This window comes from Filicampus tigris, chromosome 10, assembly GCF_054856515.1.
Source record: "Filicampus tigris isolate MCC_2025a chromosome 10, RoL_Ftig_1.0, whole genome shotgun sequence".
NCBI lineage: Eukaryota > Metazoa > Chordata > Actinopteri > Syngnathiformes > Syngnathidae > Filicampus > Filicampus tigris.
This window is the reverse complement of record NC_141226.1, coordinates 12,174,834-12,188,440: the sequence shown is the minus strand read 5'-3', so window position 1 is coordinate 12,188,440 and position 13,607 is coordinate 12,174,834. Positions and strand designations below refer to the sequence as shown.

The following is a 13,607-nucleotide window of genomic DNA, read 5'->3' as shown; positions in this document are numbered from 1 at the left end:
TTGAATTTACTTTACAATTCGGCATCACATTGACTTTAAAAGCAGCTGTAATGTGATCCACATGATAATATCTTGTCAAAATGTCACACATTTGATGAGAGTCTATACCTGAAGACATCTACGAACTAACTTTTTATCATAGTGGGGGCGCCACCTACTGGCTAAATGAAGTACATGTTTTATTCTTTATTCTTTGTTTGAGATTTTTTGCAAAAAGCTGTTGTCATGGTAACGCCCAGTTTGCCAATAACACAATGCTGATTTTGAGATTGTAAACTTGCACGAAAACCCCTGAAACTTTGCACGCATAGAAGGCCTGGTAAATTAATCAATAATTAATTATTCAATTGTGCAATCTTTAAAAGATGGCTCGCTACCGCCCCCTAGAATATTTTTAAAAAGTGGCCCCGTTTGTACGCTTCACATCTACGAAAATTTGGTAGTATATGAAACAGTAAGAGACCTACAAAAAGCCTCTTGGAGCCATATGCTAAACCTAAGAGGACGTTCGCCATTTTGAATTTAGTTTAAAATTTGGACTCACCTTGACTACAAAAGCTGCTGTAACTTGATTCACATAATAATTTCGACTATTCAGTTCCGATGTGCGAGATGTGCCGATATCCCAACGTTGCCAGGGCTGCGAGGGCCCTTTATAGCTGCTTGCAGCCCTAGTTGGTGTTGTTTTTATTGTTGTTATGCCAAGTTATCAAAAGGGGTATTGTGTACCCTAGCAACACTGACCGTTCAGAAAATGTTGGAGAATGCCAGCCTATTATTATTATACCCAGTATATAAAATAACCCAAAACAACGTTAGGGAAACAAATATAGAACTATGTAAAAAATAGGCTCCAGCAAGACCCTTGTGAGGATAAGCAGTTTGCATGATGAATTGATGGAAGAAAAGTACATTTCTGGTCTATACACTGAATAGAAAATGAGTGCAAGGATCTGTTTGCCCACACATAGGCTGCAACCATGCAGACAAAGACAGTGACTTTGGCGTAGATGGCAAAGGACAAATGTGATCTAGGTAGTGCGTGAGCGCATGGTGCTAAATGTTCCAGGCGGTGTCAATCTCCTTCAGTCAGAGTGCTGCCCACTTTCATGCCGGCGTTGTTGGAAACCCCACCTACCCCCTTTTTGCTTCTCTCCTCCCACCTCCTTCCCTACAATCCCCTCCTCTTTTGCTCCGTCTCAGGCAGAGGAATCTCGGGCAGCGTTTTAATTGCGCTGTGAATCACAGGACTTTAGATGGGTTAATGAGCTGGACTCTGGACCCGGCTCTCTTTCACCCCAGGGCCGGAGGCCACATGGAGTCTGTAACCGTAGAACTTCTGGATTTCACGCGGAGGCGAAAGAGGGGCTTCAAAAATCCAGGTACAGCTGACTATATGTGCGCGAATGAAGACGGAGTAAGAGAAAGGGAGGAGGAGGAGTAGAGTGGAGTGGAGGGGAGGGAAGGAATCCTGAATACAGAGTGAGAAAGAGAGACAGAAAGAGAGAGTGCGTGAGTGAGAGAGAGACAGAGAAAGACTCATGAGGCAGCAAATGAGACAGAGCAGGGAAGCGTGAGAGGTAAAAAGAAAGATAAGAGAGGGAGGGAAAAAGGGAGGAGGAGAGGGGCCCCGTTGAGGAGAAAGGAAGAAGGAAAAAGTTGGGAGAAAGGGGAAGAAAAGAGCTGGAGAAAAGAAGTGGGGGAAACAACAGACAGGAAGGAAGGGGAGGGAGACGTCTTGGGTGGAGGGAGACGAGGTGGTGGGAGGGAAAGAGCTGAGGAGAAGTTTTATCGGAGGCACTAGATGAGGAAAACAGAATAAGTGCATGACGAGAATTCACAGAGCCAACAGAGGTTTTTCGGACCTGTTTTCCATGCGAGCCTCTTTGGACATGTACACAGAAGGTGCGCAAGCGACGGGACACCGAGGATTTCCCCAGCCCAACGGCATTGCTGGCCCGTACCTCTGCCAGCACTGTGCCCGCTACGGTGGACCAGGGTACCAAGCAGCATCCATCCGACAGCCAGACCACCCACATCTGGATGGCCACAGAGACACCCAGCCTCCTCGGGTTAAGGACACAAGGGGAAGGTCATCCAGAGGTGGTCATTGCAGCCTTCAGAGACAGCCTGTGTTCCTGGGGTCTGGCCATTTCAGCCATTCAGATGACTTGGCCCAACTCAGTTCCCCGTGGGAGTTGAACCATGCCCACTGGAGCTGCTCGTCAGAGCTTGGTGCGAGACACTGCCAGTCTTTCAGAGAGCAGTGTGACAGTGTGAGCACATACAACCACACCGGGGCACACCCCTTTCGCGTCCGAATACCACATCCACTCCCTCATCTGCGGGTCAACGGTCAAGCGCATGGACCAAACAGATCTGTGCAAAATAACGTATTTGTGGACAAGGGAGAAAATGGTTCTACTTGCATCTTGGAAAATGGCCATTTGGATCATCCTTTTCCCATGGCTAATGGGCACTGTGCACCAAAGCCTAGACCCTCAAAAAGAAGAGATACCCATCAGGAATCTGGTGGATCAGGGGAAAACTGTAATGGACACCCTCACAAAGCTTTCTTCCCCACTGAAGTCCCACAAAAGCATTTCAACCAGGACGAACCAAAGGAAGTTTACATCCATAACCCAGTCGTCATCAGTACAGAAGCGCCAGTCGCCAACCAGCAACCGTGCCAAGGTTCATTTTTGGTGAAGCAAGCGAGGGGGCAGGATTCAGTGAGGGATCAGATCCGACAAGTGGTGACAGATCTGGAGGACGTCTTGGGAGGTTTGAAGCAGGTTCACGTGGAGATGAAAGAGGTAGGACTCTTGTTGTGGTGTTGTCCCAACGTTCCAATTGATATTTCTCAACATTTAAGTAAACAAATACGAGCTCAGATGGTGATGACTGTACAGTTCAATGCCAGTTTGTTTCTGCATGATCATGGGACCACATCCATGTATGTGACACACTGATTTAGAGCAATTTTTACTGAACTTTTTCGGAATGCTGCCATGTTCCCTGTAAGCCCGCCTTGAGACGGCACAAAATATCTAATCTCTAACCTTATATCTTTGATGTAAAAATGCTCTGTCTTCTTATTTTTGAAATTACTGTACTTGTCAGATAACACCTCCATAACACCCTTACAAGTTTTAATATAGTTTTTAATTGGCAACTGAAGCAGTGACAATAACAGGAACATTATTACATTGCATTACTTTATATAACCTTGTTTTTTCTGATTGATTTGTTAATTTGGTTGTTTTTACCTTTTGTCCGTATGATTTATTATATATATTTTTTCTATTCTTGTTTTTTTGGTTTGCTTGTTTCGTCTATGGTCTTGTATTGAAAGCAAGAGCAAATCTCAGTGGGTTACTTGGAATAATTAAGAATTAACAAATTTATTTATAAATTGTGCTTTACCAGCAAAACATTGCGGCATCTAACTGGCCACAATCTTCTTGTAAGAAGATAATGTGGTTGTGGGGAATTTTTGTCCACTCATCAGAGAGATCATTTTTGAGGTTAGCAACCAATGAAGGACCGGATACATGCTAGAACAGGAAAGGATCTTACTCAAAAAAGGTCAAATGTCTAAGAAGTGTGTTCCTAAGACAAGCATGAAAAGACCTCTGTTTTATACTAAGGTTCTATGACATTTAGAGCATCAATACATGTTTCTCTTTCCATCCATTTATTTCCATCAGGTCATTGAGCAGATTGACCATCTCACGGCCAGTATGGACCTCAGCGAGAATGCGCGCAACATCGCTTGTGGGTCAGCAAGCAACATTCACAACTCTGCTCATCAAAGAGAACTTGCGGTGTTGCCTCCGCCCAATCGCGAGCACGCCCAGGTTGAGTGGTCGAAGCGTTCCAATGAGGAGCGCATCATCCTGAGAACAAACTCTCCATCTCCTATTCACATGGCATCTGTGGTCAAAACTCGCTGCTTCACCCCACCTGGTCACACTAAGGACCTCAAACACACAAATGGGCATCCACCTCTGCTGTCCGACCACAAAGCGGACAACCCAGGGTCCCGTTCACAGAACTTAAATCCTGAAGTTGTCATTCGCAACAGCACAACGATGCACTCAAAGACTCAAAAGCCTCCGCTGTACCCGCAGAACGGGCTTTGCGACAAAGACTCACATCCATCTAGCAAAGCGGCAAGGACCCCCGCATACGTCTGGAGAGGCCGCCAGAACAACAGCATGGTGTGAAGAAGGGGAATTGTGGTGGCAGCAGCGGTCGGCCCCATTGCCATGGGGGCTTGAAACCGGCGGCAGTGAGTGGAGGTCAGCGCAATTCCAAGCAGGGGAACAACTTACGGTAAGTTCACACAAAACAGGGCCTCTTTCTTACCCTTTACAGCAGTGGTGGCTGCGTATTTGGTACCTGGACCTTTAATGGGGACTTAGGACTCAACCCATCTCTAAAACAAAACACAATATAACAGCACATGACTATGCCATGTACATTGTCTGGAGCAGTTCAGAATCTATGTTTATCTAACAAAACATTTAAAAATGAAGTAAAATACATCATAGTCACCATGAGAGGCTAATTATTAAATGTATTAATGTGTTCCGAATGCTACAGACGTTTTGCTAGTTGAACATGGCTGTATAAGTTTTGTTTTGAACAACCAATCAGAAAGATGCTAACTATATTGTCAGCAAGCTAACCTGTGAAGCGAATTTGAAATCTGACTGTATTGAAAGAAACAGTCCCATTGCTAATATATTTGAAGTTACAGAGGCCAACACTAAAGGTCTCTGACTGGTTAGATTGACATGGCAGCGCAGAAAGGTTGAAATCTGATTGGGACAAAAAACAAACAAACAAACAAACAAACAAACAAACAAACGAACGAACAAACAAACAAACAAACAAACAACGCCATATTACCAAGAGAAACACACAATTAAGAAAATGACTGTTGGGGGTAAATTGATAAAAGTTTAGGGAGCAATGTATTAGAATTTAGGCTGTACCTGCAGATCAGTGCTTGCTCCACCACTACTTTACAGTGTTGATGTTGCCAATGACGTCGGCCATGTTTACAAGCAGCTTAGTCACAGTCGGGAACTGAATTGCGGCTCTCTTTCCTGCAGTGACTAAAAAGGGTTTTTATGTGTTCTTGATGCGTGTGTGCGTGTGTCAGGTTGTGTACTTTGTGTGTGTGGGCGGCGGGGAAGGCAGCGTGTCTGTATTTGTTGATGTCACACGACAGTCCACAATGTAAAAGCTTTCTTGTTTAAGAAAACTCCAAAAGCAGTGGTAGGAAGTAACAAAATATATTTTGTTGCCATGGTTAAGTAGATTTTCAAGGTACTGTAGCTGTCTTTATTTTTCTGTAAACAGATATCTGTACTTTCTACTCCTTACTTGGTCGTAGGTTGGGTACCTTTTTCAACCTCTACGGAACATGACAAAAACCAAAACATAAAAATAAAGTCAACTGCAGTTGAGATCTTGATTGATCATGGGGACTCTGAGTGAAAAACGGGGACAGCAGTGACATATGGACAAATGTGTACCAGGGAGCATTAATGACAACGATGCAAGATCTATGATAATAATAATAATTTGAAAAGGATTGTTTCATGTTGTTACGAGAATGATGAAAAAAATCATCCGTCTAATCTGAAAAATGCAAACAAGTATGTTGTTTTATTTCAGCTATTAGCAAAGTAGTACTTTTGTTTTGTTGTCTCCAATGTTAACAAAGTTATGGTAATACATTTTGATAAGGCAAAAGCCTGGCCAGCACTCGCTGCTTTTTTGTCACAATGATAAGAGCATTGTACAAGTTAATGAAAGAGCTAAACTATTATAAGTTATGAAAACACAACGGAAATCTGCAAGTAAATTATGCACCACTGAAAAGGTTTATAATTATACTATAGCCTGTTTTAATTGAAACGCTTCCTCTCACTTCAACATAGTTCCTTGGCACCAAGATGCCTTAAGCATTAAACACCTTTATATCAAGGCCTGAGAACAAAACGGTGAATATGTGAGTTTTTCAGCGAATAATGGAGGATAGATTTGCAGCAACTGTAGATGTATTTGTGAGTAGTAAATTGCAAAAATGGTTTCATATAATCCCATCCAACCATTTTCCGAACCACTTATCCTCACTAGGATTGTGGGGTGTGCTGGAGCCTATCCCAGATGTTTTCGGGCAGTAGGAGGCACCCACAACCCTCGTGAGGATAAGCGGCTTGGATAATGGATAAACGTATGTATGTAATTGTCGATTGTGTATAATTGACAGTAAAAAAACAAACCATTTGTACTTAAGTACATTTCAAAATGTATACATTTCTTTTTAAGTGAGTTAAATCACTACATCTTTTACCAGTCTACCTTTTTTCACAAATATCTTAAGTGCAGCATGTGAATCATTATGCCATATTTTTCCCAAAATGATGTGCCACCAATACAGTGTGCTTTCTTTCTTGAAATTTTCAAGCCCAGCATAAGGAGACTTTTGTCCATTCAGCATTGCAATCCGAGGACATAAAGGGAGATAAAAACGTGAAATGCAGCGTCTTTTAAATTATTTTATTTTGATTGCAGTGTGCATTAGTCATGCCTGAACTGATAGCTGGCGGCAGCTCAGATGCACTTTTTGGCACAAGCACACCCCCGCGGCCTATTGCCTGCAGTCATGTGAAACGACACAACGGGGGCGTCATCATATTTACAGGATGATCACAGCTCTGACTCAGAATTGCCATAATTAACCCGTCTTCGACTTTTCTTGTTCATGGTGATTACCCATTATATCAGGAAGGAAGCACACTTAGATGGTTAAATGTTCCCAAATTAAAAGAAAAAAAAAAGTAAAGACCACCTTTGCGGATGTTGTGGCTAACTTCCTGTACTTCCCTCTTGTGCAGACTATGTGCAACTGCAGTGTATTTTTCTTTTTGGGCAAGCACAGTCTGGTCTTAATTATAAACCCCCCTGGCCACCTGCCATACGGAGTGAGGCGAGCGCTCGGTATATTTGCGGCGTCCATGCAAACCCCACTGCTCCTCCTCCACCGCAACGAGGGGACATGAGCATGTTTAACTCCAACAATTTGATCCACTTTGATGAGAGTTGAATTTGTTTTTAAAAGAGGCATACGGTATTATGCAATTGTTTTCTGTGGGTGCCCTGGCTTTCTCCCATAGCGTGAAAACGTGCATGTTAGGTCAGGGGTTCTCAAACTCTCAAAAGCGCTGATGTTCTTGTGATGTATTATCCTTACTTTAATCAAGCTATTTTTGCTATTTAAAAAAAAAAGGGGTATTGTTAGATGTATAAAGTTATATTTTTGTTTTTCCAAGCATGAAAGGTCGTAATATTATGAGAATAAACTTGTATTTTTTTCAAATAAGGACATCAAAATAAAGTTGTATTTTTGAAGTTCACTAGTTAAAAATATCTTTGACTTTATATCATAACTTGATAACTTAATCTTGGAAAAATATAACAATTCAGGCAATATTCTCACTGTTCTTGAAAAAAAAAAGACTAAACTTTTTTTTCTCTAAAAAGAAAAAAAATCTCAACATTATGACTGGGTTTTTTTTCTCGAAAGAAAAGGGAACTTTTTCATTTTTAAGGCATTAAGTGGTACACAGGGTAGTTATGTTAAATTGGCATCAAGATTATGAGGGGTCTTCGGAAAATTGCAAATTGCAGTGTGAATGTGGTTTATATGTGCCCCTTGAAGAGGCCTTTAACATCTCTCTTTGCAAGCAGCATCTTGCAGATTCAAGTGATGCTGTTGACATTTCAAAGCTCTGAATCCCAAGGATTTAGTCACCCAAGAGTGGGTTCAATGTTAACTGGGTGGCACAACAGATTGGGTGCAATGTTACTCAGCCGCCCATACTGTATTATTCACGAAGAAATCCAATTACAGTCAAACCGCCAATGTTGACAGACCCTAAGTAAAATTCGGAATGGATGGATGGATGTTACAAAAAAAATTGTCACGACAAAACTTTGTTTGTTTGAATTCTAACCCCATTTTAGCACAAGTATCTACACTGACTGAAATAATGCCGATCTGGTCTCAATTTGCTGTTCTCACAAATGTACTTAGTCAGTGTGAAATCTGTGCCTGTTTAGTCGAACACAAAGCTGATACACTGCCTGTCTCTATACTTTGCTGACATAGAAAGATGAACCAATAGTTTAAACGTTTTGGTAGCAGACCTGATGAGCTTTCTGTGGCTTTTTTACATCACTTATCCCCCCTCGACCACCGCCCAAAAAAAGCAGCCTCAACAGGGAGTGTTATGATTATACACCGGAAGTTCCTGGAAGTATGCAGAATGAGATTTAAACCATACATGTGGTCACTTGGTATCAAAGCTAACCTAGACAGTTTTATTATGCCCCTGTTTATGTTCCTTATTGCCTTGGTGGAGGTACTTAGAAGTGTTAAATTGCTCAGAAAATGCTCCAAAGTTAAAGGAAATGAAGTCTTAGCCTCTTTCAAACATAAAAGCGGCCTATTAGACAGACACGGAATCGAGCTTTCAGATAATTAGATACATGATTGATTCTAAATTCAAAATTGCGCTACTTTTGATAGTGCAGACATTCGAACGGTAATATGCAATGTATCGTTAACATGAATGCTGTGAAAAGTAACTACCGGTGCCGTGCACGCTGCTCAGGCATTCACTCAGTCTCAGCCTGACTCTGTAAACAAAACAGCAGCATTTATTTAGGTGAGGTTTCGTATTTCGTAAGAATTGATTATTTTGTTTATTACAAATTCTACAGAGCAACTGTGATAAAACAGCCATGGTGAATTTTACAATATTGTATAAAAGACGGATTTAAAAAAAATCATTTTATCTATGAAATACAGTATAACAACTATCATTTACAATCAATCTTTTTTTTTTTACTGTTAAATTACTATTTTGCAATGTAGGTTTGACAAGCTTGCAGTTGTTGTGACATTTATTTATTGAATTAATATTTACTGGCAATGTAAATTTGAGTCACTGATTTGAGTCAGATTACTATCAATAAACAGTACTTTCAAATTGAAAATAAATGCATAAATAAATAAACTACTCTGATGTCTTGTATTTGTAAAGGTGTGATTTTGAATACACAGTTTTATTTTAGGTTTACTAGACACATTTGGTGCATTTTCATAAAGTAGCTGTATTTTATTGATATTATCAAATTGGAATTTCGAATTTTACTCAGTATTGTAACAGCAAGTAAAGTGGTGGTATTGAAACTCACTATAGTTTTAGACTCTTTAGTGCTGGCAGGCCTGCTTAAATTTTGCACCTTGGCAGCATTGTATGGAATTCTGAACCTCTTCTCGGTTTTAGTTGAAGAGGCTGCAAACCTCAAACAGTGCTTGTATCCTCGCTCTTTTATCTTTTTCCTAATGCAACCAATGGACAACAACTTGCTAATTTGATTTAAAAAAAAAAAATCACAGCAAATGAAGAGAACATGATTCACAAGGACACAGAAAAAAAGGCTACCTTTTCAGAACGGGAAGAGATGAACACTGCTTTTTGGATCTCTGCTGATGTTACTTAACAAGAAAAACCTTGAGCTGAAATGCAGCTTGTATGGACAGTCTGATTTGATGAAAAGATATGAGCTCACTAAGGAGACCAATGTTAATCATTTCTGTTTCTTTTGTGGGGATGTCTTTCCAGGAGGAGAAGCTGTGGAGCGTGGCCTCGGGGCTGGGATATTTCTGAGCGGAAAACTCTCCCTGTGAAGGCTTTACAGTCCCGGTAGTGGAGCTGCCAGATAAATTGATGGACAAACTGCAACCAAACAAGCGCCAAGGGGATATGCGCTGCTTCCCGGGAGGATGTGTGCACGGCCAAAGTTAGTGGCAAAAACGTGTCATGGCACGTCTGTCTTTTGTAATTGAAGAAATGAAAGCATTCATTTCCGTGAGTGAGAAAGTAAGAAAAGGAACCATGGACTGATGGACTATTTAACTAGAAAACAGAAAAATGACTTTTCACAGCATCTCCGGTGATCCAGTAGTTCAGTCGACTCTTAGATTGGGAATTCTCAAACTGGGATCCCCAAGTCGTGACTTGTGGGTCTGCAAAATAACTGGCAATAAATTACGTTTTTAAATTTTTAAAAAGCCTACACATGGGACCGGCGCACCGATCATATAAACTAAACCGCTTACTCCCTACCTCAATTTTGGGCTAATTAAAAGCTTTAATATAATTGTGAGGTATCACATTAATCTGTCAAAAGCTTTTTTTTTTTAGCTGTCTCACACTCTTTTCTCATTTAGATTTATCCAGGCGACTGTGGAAAAATATTTGCGGCTTGGAAGCACAAACCCCAGGTCAAAAGTTTCCCCATATGCTTTTGCAACTCATGAAGAGTTACCATGTCCTCTCTGTTCACAGCCGTGTTGTTAGTGGAATCAGTGCATGTAGCCTAAGCCAGGAGATAAATATAAGATGAATATATTATATCAATTTAAGTCAATTGAACTCGATTACAGAGGTTTCAGTTTTATAACTGCTAGCGAGATTTGAATGTAGCCTCACTAATTTCTGCTCCCCAAAGAATCTCTGACCAAAGCCACACCCCTCACTTGCACAAGCCATGATAGAAAATAACCCGGAATCACAGTGGCCTCTCGTAGCTGAAGTCAGAGGGCAGCCATCTTGCGTTGCCTGTGTTACTGACAACTTTTGTTCGGTTCTTGCTGAAAGCACATTTGTGATTATTGATGTGCATTGTGCAAATAGAATTGATTTGCTGATTTTTTTTTTCCTGATGGGCCTTGCCTTCATCTCCTTGTTCTTTTAGTAGTACTCGCAAATATGGGTAGTTTTCAGAAAGTATGGTCCAGGAGGGCCACGCACTATGGCATTTTCATTGTGGGGACAGAAAATAATGGACGAACGCCAAAGAGAAATCACTCTGCATTTGAATTAGGCGTTGACTTCTCTCTACGGCGAGTAGGTGGCATTACGGGTCTATCTTATTTTTAGATGTCTGTGGCACAAGCCCAATTTTCAGTCATTCTCAATCATGGCTGTTAATGAAGGCATTCTATTATGAAAGCGCATAGTTGTAGTCACAGAACGATGTCCAGCTTCAGCAAAATTGCTCCCGAAACTCAAAATGTTGGAGAACTCCTGTACTATATCCAGAAAAATTACTCGGATGAATTACAAGCACATTGGATCTCCAGTTGTTCGTTGGCTATTGACAATCAGGATCCAAGATCCATTTTCCATTATCCTGGCCTCTTATATGTTAGCATGTCCCTGCTAGCTTGCACATGTGGTTATTACCACACAAAAATTCACACCTATACTCAGGTTTCAATTACTCAAAGATTTGCCCTTTGACACTGCCTATCTGAGCCATCTTGAGGTCAACGGTACACCAGAATCCCACTTTGATAAGTAAGTATCAAATTTTTTATTAAATTTTTTGATTTCAAGAATTTATCACAAAGGTGGTTTGAGGGCCAGTTAATTGCTGCCTGCAGCTTCAATTATACTCGGATTTGTAAAGTCTGTGACCATGAATGCTTCCACCTGTGTCTATACAGCTGTCAGTCATTTAAGTACTGAAAGCCAATTTAAACATTTGAAAACATAGCACTCAAACTACTTGCTGAGCTAGTTCACAGGCAGAAGAAATCAATGTCTTTTACGGGTCAGGGTTAGGGTAGCACTTTCCTTGAAATCAGTGGTTTTCAAACATTTTTCTCCAAGTTCCACCTAAAAAAAAACACTGCTCTAATAATGACCAACATTAAAGTGCATGCACAGTTTGAACATTTACACTGCCCTTAAAAAACTGTACTTAAATAATGATTCAATCAATACATATTGCATATTGTAAAATATATATACATTTTAAAAATATTTTAAAGTATCTTAAAACAAATCATTCTTAAGGATTAAAATCAAATTTAAAAGTTAAATACAGCTGAATAGTCGTTATGCAGTGATTTGTTCATTTATTTGTTTCATTTATCACTAGAGGGAGCCTGCATACCACATTTTGAGAATCACGGCTTTAAGAAGATAAAGTGAAGTGAATTGTGCATGGGGAAAAACAAAGCTATCTTTTTATGACATGATTAAATTATTGCGGTTAACAGCACACAGTCGGTGGCTGCTCGAGCAATGCAGATATGTATCGTTGAAGCTGTTTTTGAAAACAATGGATTTTTTTTTTTTTTCTAAGATGAGATAGAAGTGCACTAAGCGTGAATTCTTCTTCTGTGTGTGTGTGTGTTTCTCAAATAAATCAATTTGACATCTCAATTATCCAGTGGAAGAGATAATGCAGCGCTGAATGTCCTACATTTTAACTTTGAAATAAAAAGAAGTGACTCTAGCATTTCAGTGTCCTTGTCAAGATTTATGGGAGATGAATTTCCCCCAAAAAAGAGAAGTGGGAATAGGCATAACTTCTGTCGATCAGGAGGTGGCACTGTGTGATCTCTTTTTGTCAGGACTACTTCTTCTTCTCCATTTTGCTCAAGCTATCTTGGCTTAGCTTAGCTGGGTTTTGGCCAGCATTTGCGTGTGTGTTTGTTTAAATCTTGTCTGAGAATTTCACCCGCCTGCTCTCACAAGCTCCTGCTGCTATCACAGCTCACCACAGCCTTGGCCCGACAACAAGTAACATCATCTCTGGGCCAACTGCTTGATTCACTGATAGGAAGTCTGTCAGGGTAAGATATTAAAAATAATAATAATGAGATGGTAGTATATGTGGGGTATTTTGAAAACATGTTCCCAATTACCGTTTTTCTAAGACTCACCTCAAAGGACTGACTGGCGAATGACAGAATACCCCATCCAAAAATATTTATGATTACCTATCTTGATTGTTTAAAGTTTTAAACCATAAATATAACACAAACGATGGTACCTAAACAGTTACATGTCATTTCAAACTCATTTTACAACATTACCCTTAAAAATAAATGGCTTACAGATTATTTGATTTTGAAAATATACAGCAGAAGTACACATGTACATGAACATCTCTGTAACTTCCACTAACAACCCAGGCTAAGCTTTGCTCCTCCCCGACATACAAAGATGATTAGTCTCTCAGCCAAGATGTAGCACTTCAACATACTTCCTTGACAGCAATGTGCTCTTTTCCTATTTAGATAGGGATTTGTCAGCATCTTTGTTGATTAGAAAAAGCATACAAACCACAAAATGGTCCGTTTTTCAGCGAGTAGCTGGCAATAGAAAGGGTTAGATGTGAATCAGACAAAAATCAATAGGATACATTTATCTCCCCCATGTAATCAATGAACATTTACATTCATTACTTGGAGGAGACACTATAGGTGTCTTGAAATACCATACAAGTGACCCAACTTACAATTTATTTTGGGAGATTTGAGCCGTTGCTTGGACAATTTATTTTTTTATTTTTTTGCTTTGACTTGCAATCAAACATTTGAGATACACCCTAGATGGGCTGTTGAATAGCACTTATGTGGTAGTGTGATCATACTCAAAAAGTTAAAGGTACTTGTTTATAGTTAGCAAAGAAAAGCAATGCTAGCTACTGGTTACAAC

General features: G+C 40.2%; 1 protein-coding gene across 1 annotated transcript; it reads left to right on the top strand.

Annotated features, from left to right (window-relative positions):
• Positions 1 to 1,793: 1,793 nt before the first annotated feature.
• On the top strand, positions 1,794 to 12,402 carry LOC147140841 (uncharacterized). The gene is made up of 3 exons (XM_086043239.1): positions 1,794 to 2,816; positions 3,711 to 4,338; positions 9,714 to 12,402. The coding sequence occupies exons 1-2, from the start codon at positions 1,827 to 1,829 to the stop codon at positions 4,227 to 4,229; spliced, it is 1,509 nt and encodes a 502-aa protein (XP_085899365.1). The 5' UTR covers positions 1,794 to 1,826; the 3' UTR covers positions 4,230 to 4,338; positions 9,714 to 12,402.
• Positions 12,403 to 13,607: the final 1,205 nt, after the last annotated feature.

Coding starts and splice junctions, on each gene's coding strand:
- LOC147140841 (XM_086043239.1), top strand. CDS start 1,827: ATGACGAGAATTCACAGAGCCAACAGAGGTTTTTCGGACCTGTTTTCC. Junction 2,817..3,710: donor TTCACGTGGAGATGAAAGAG/GTAGGACTCTTG, acceptor TATTTCCATCAG/GTCATTGAGCAGATTGACCA.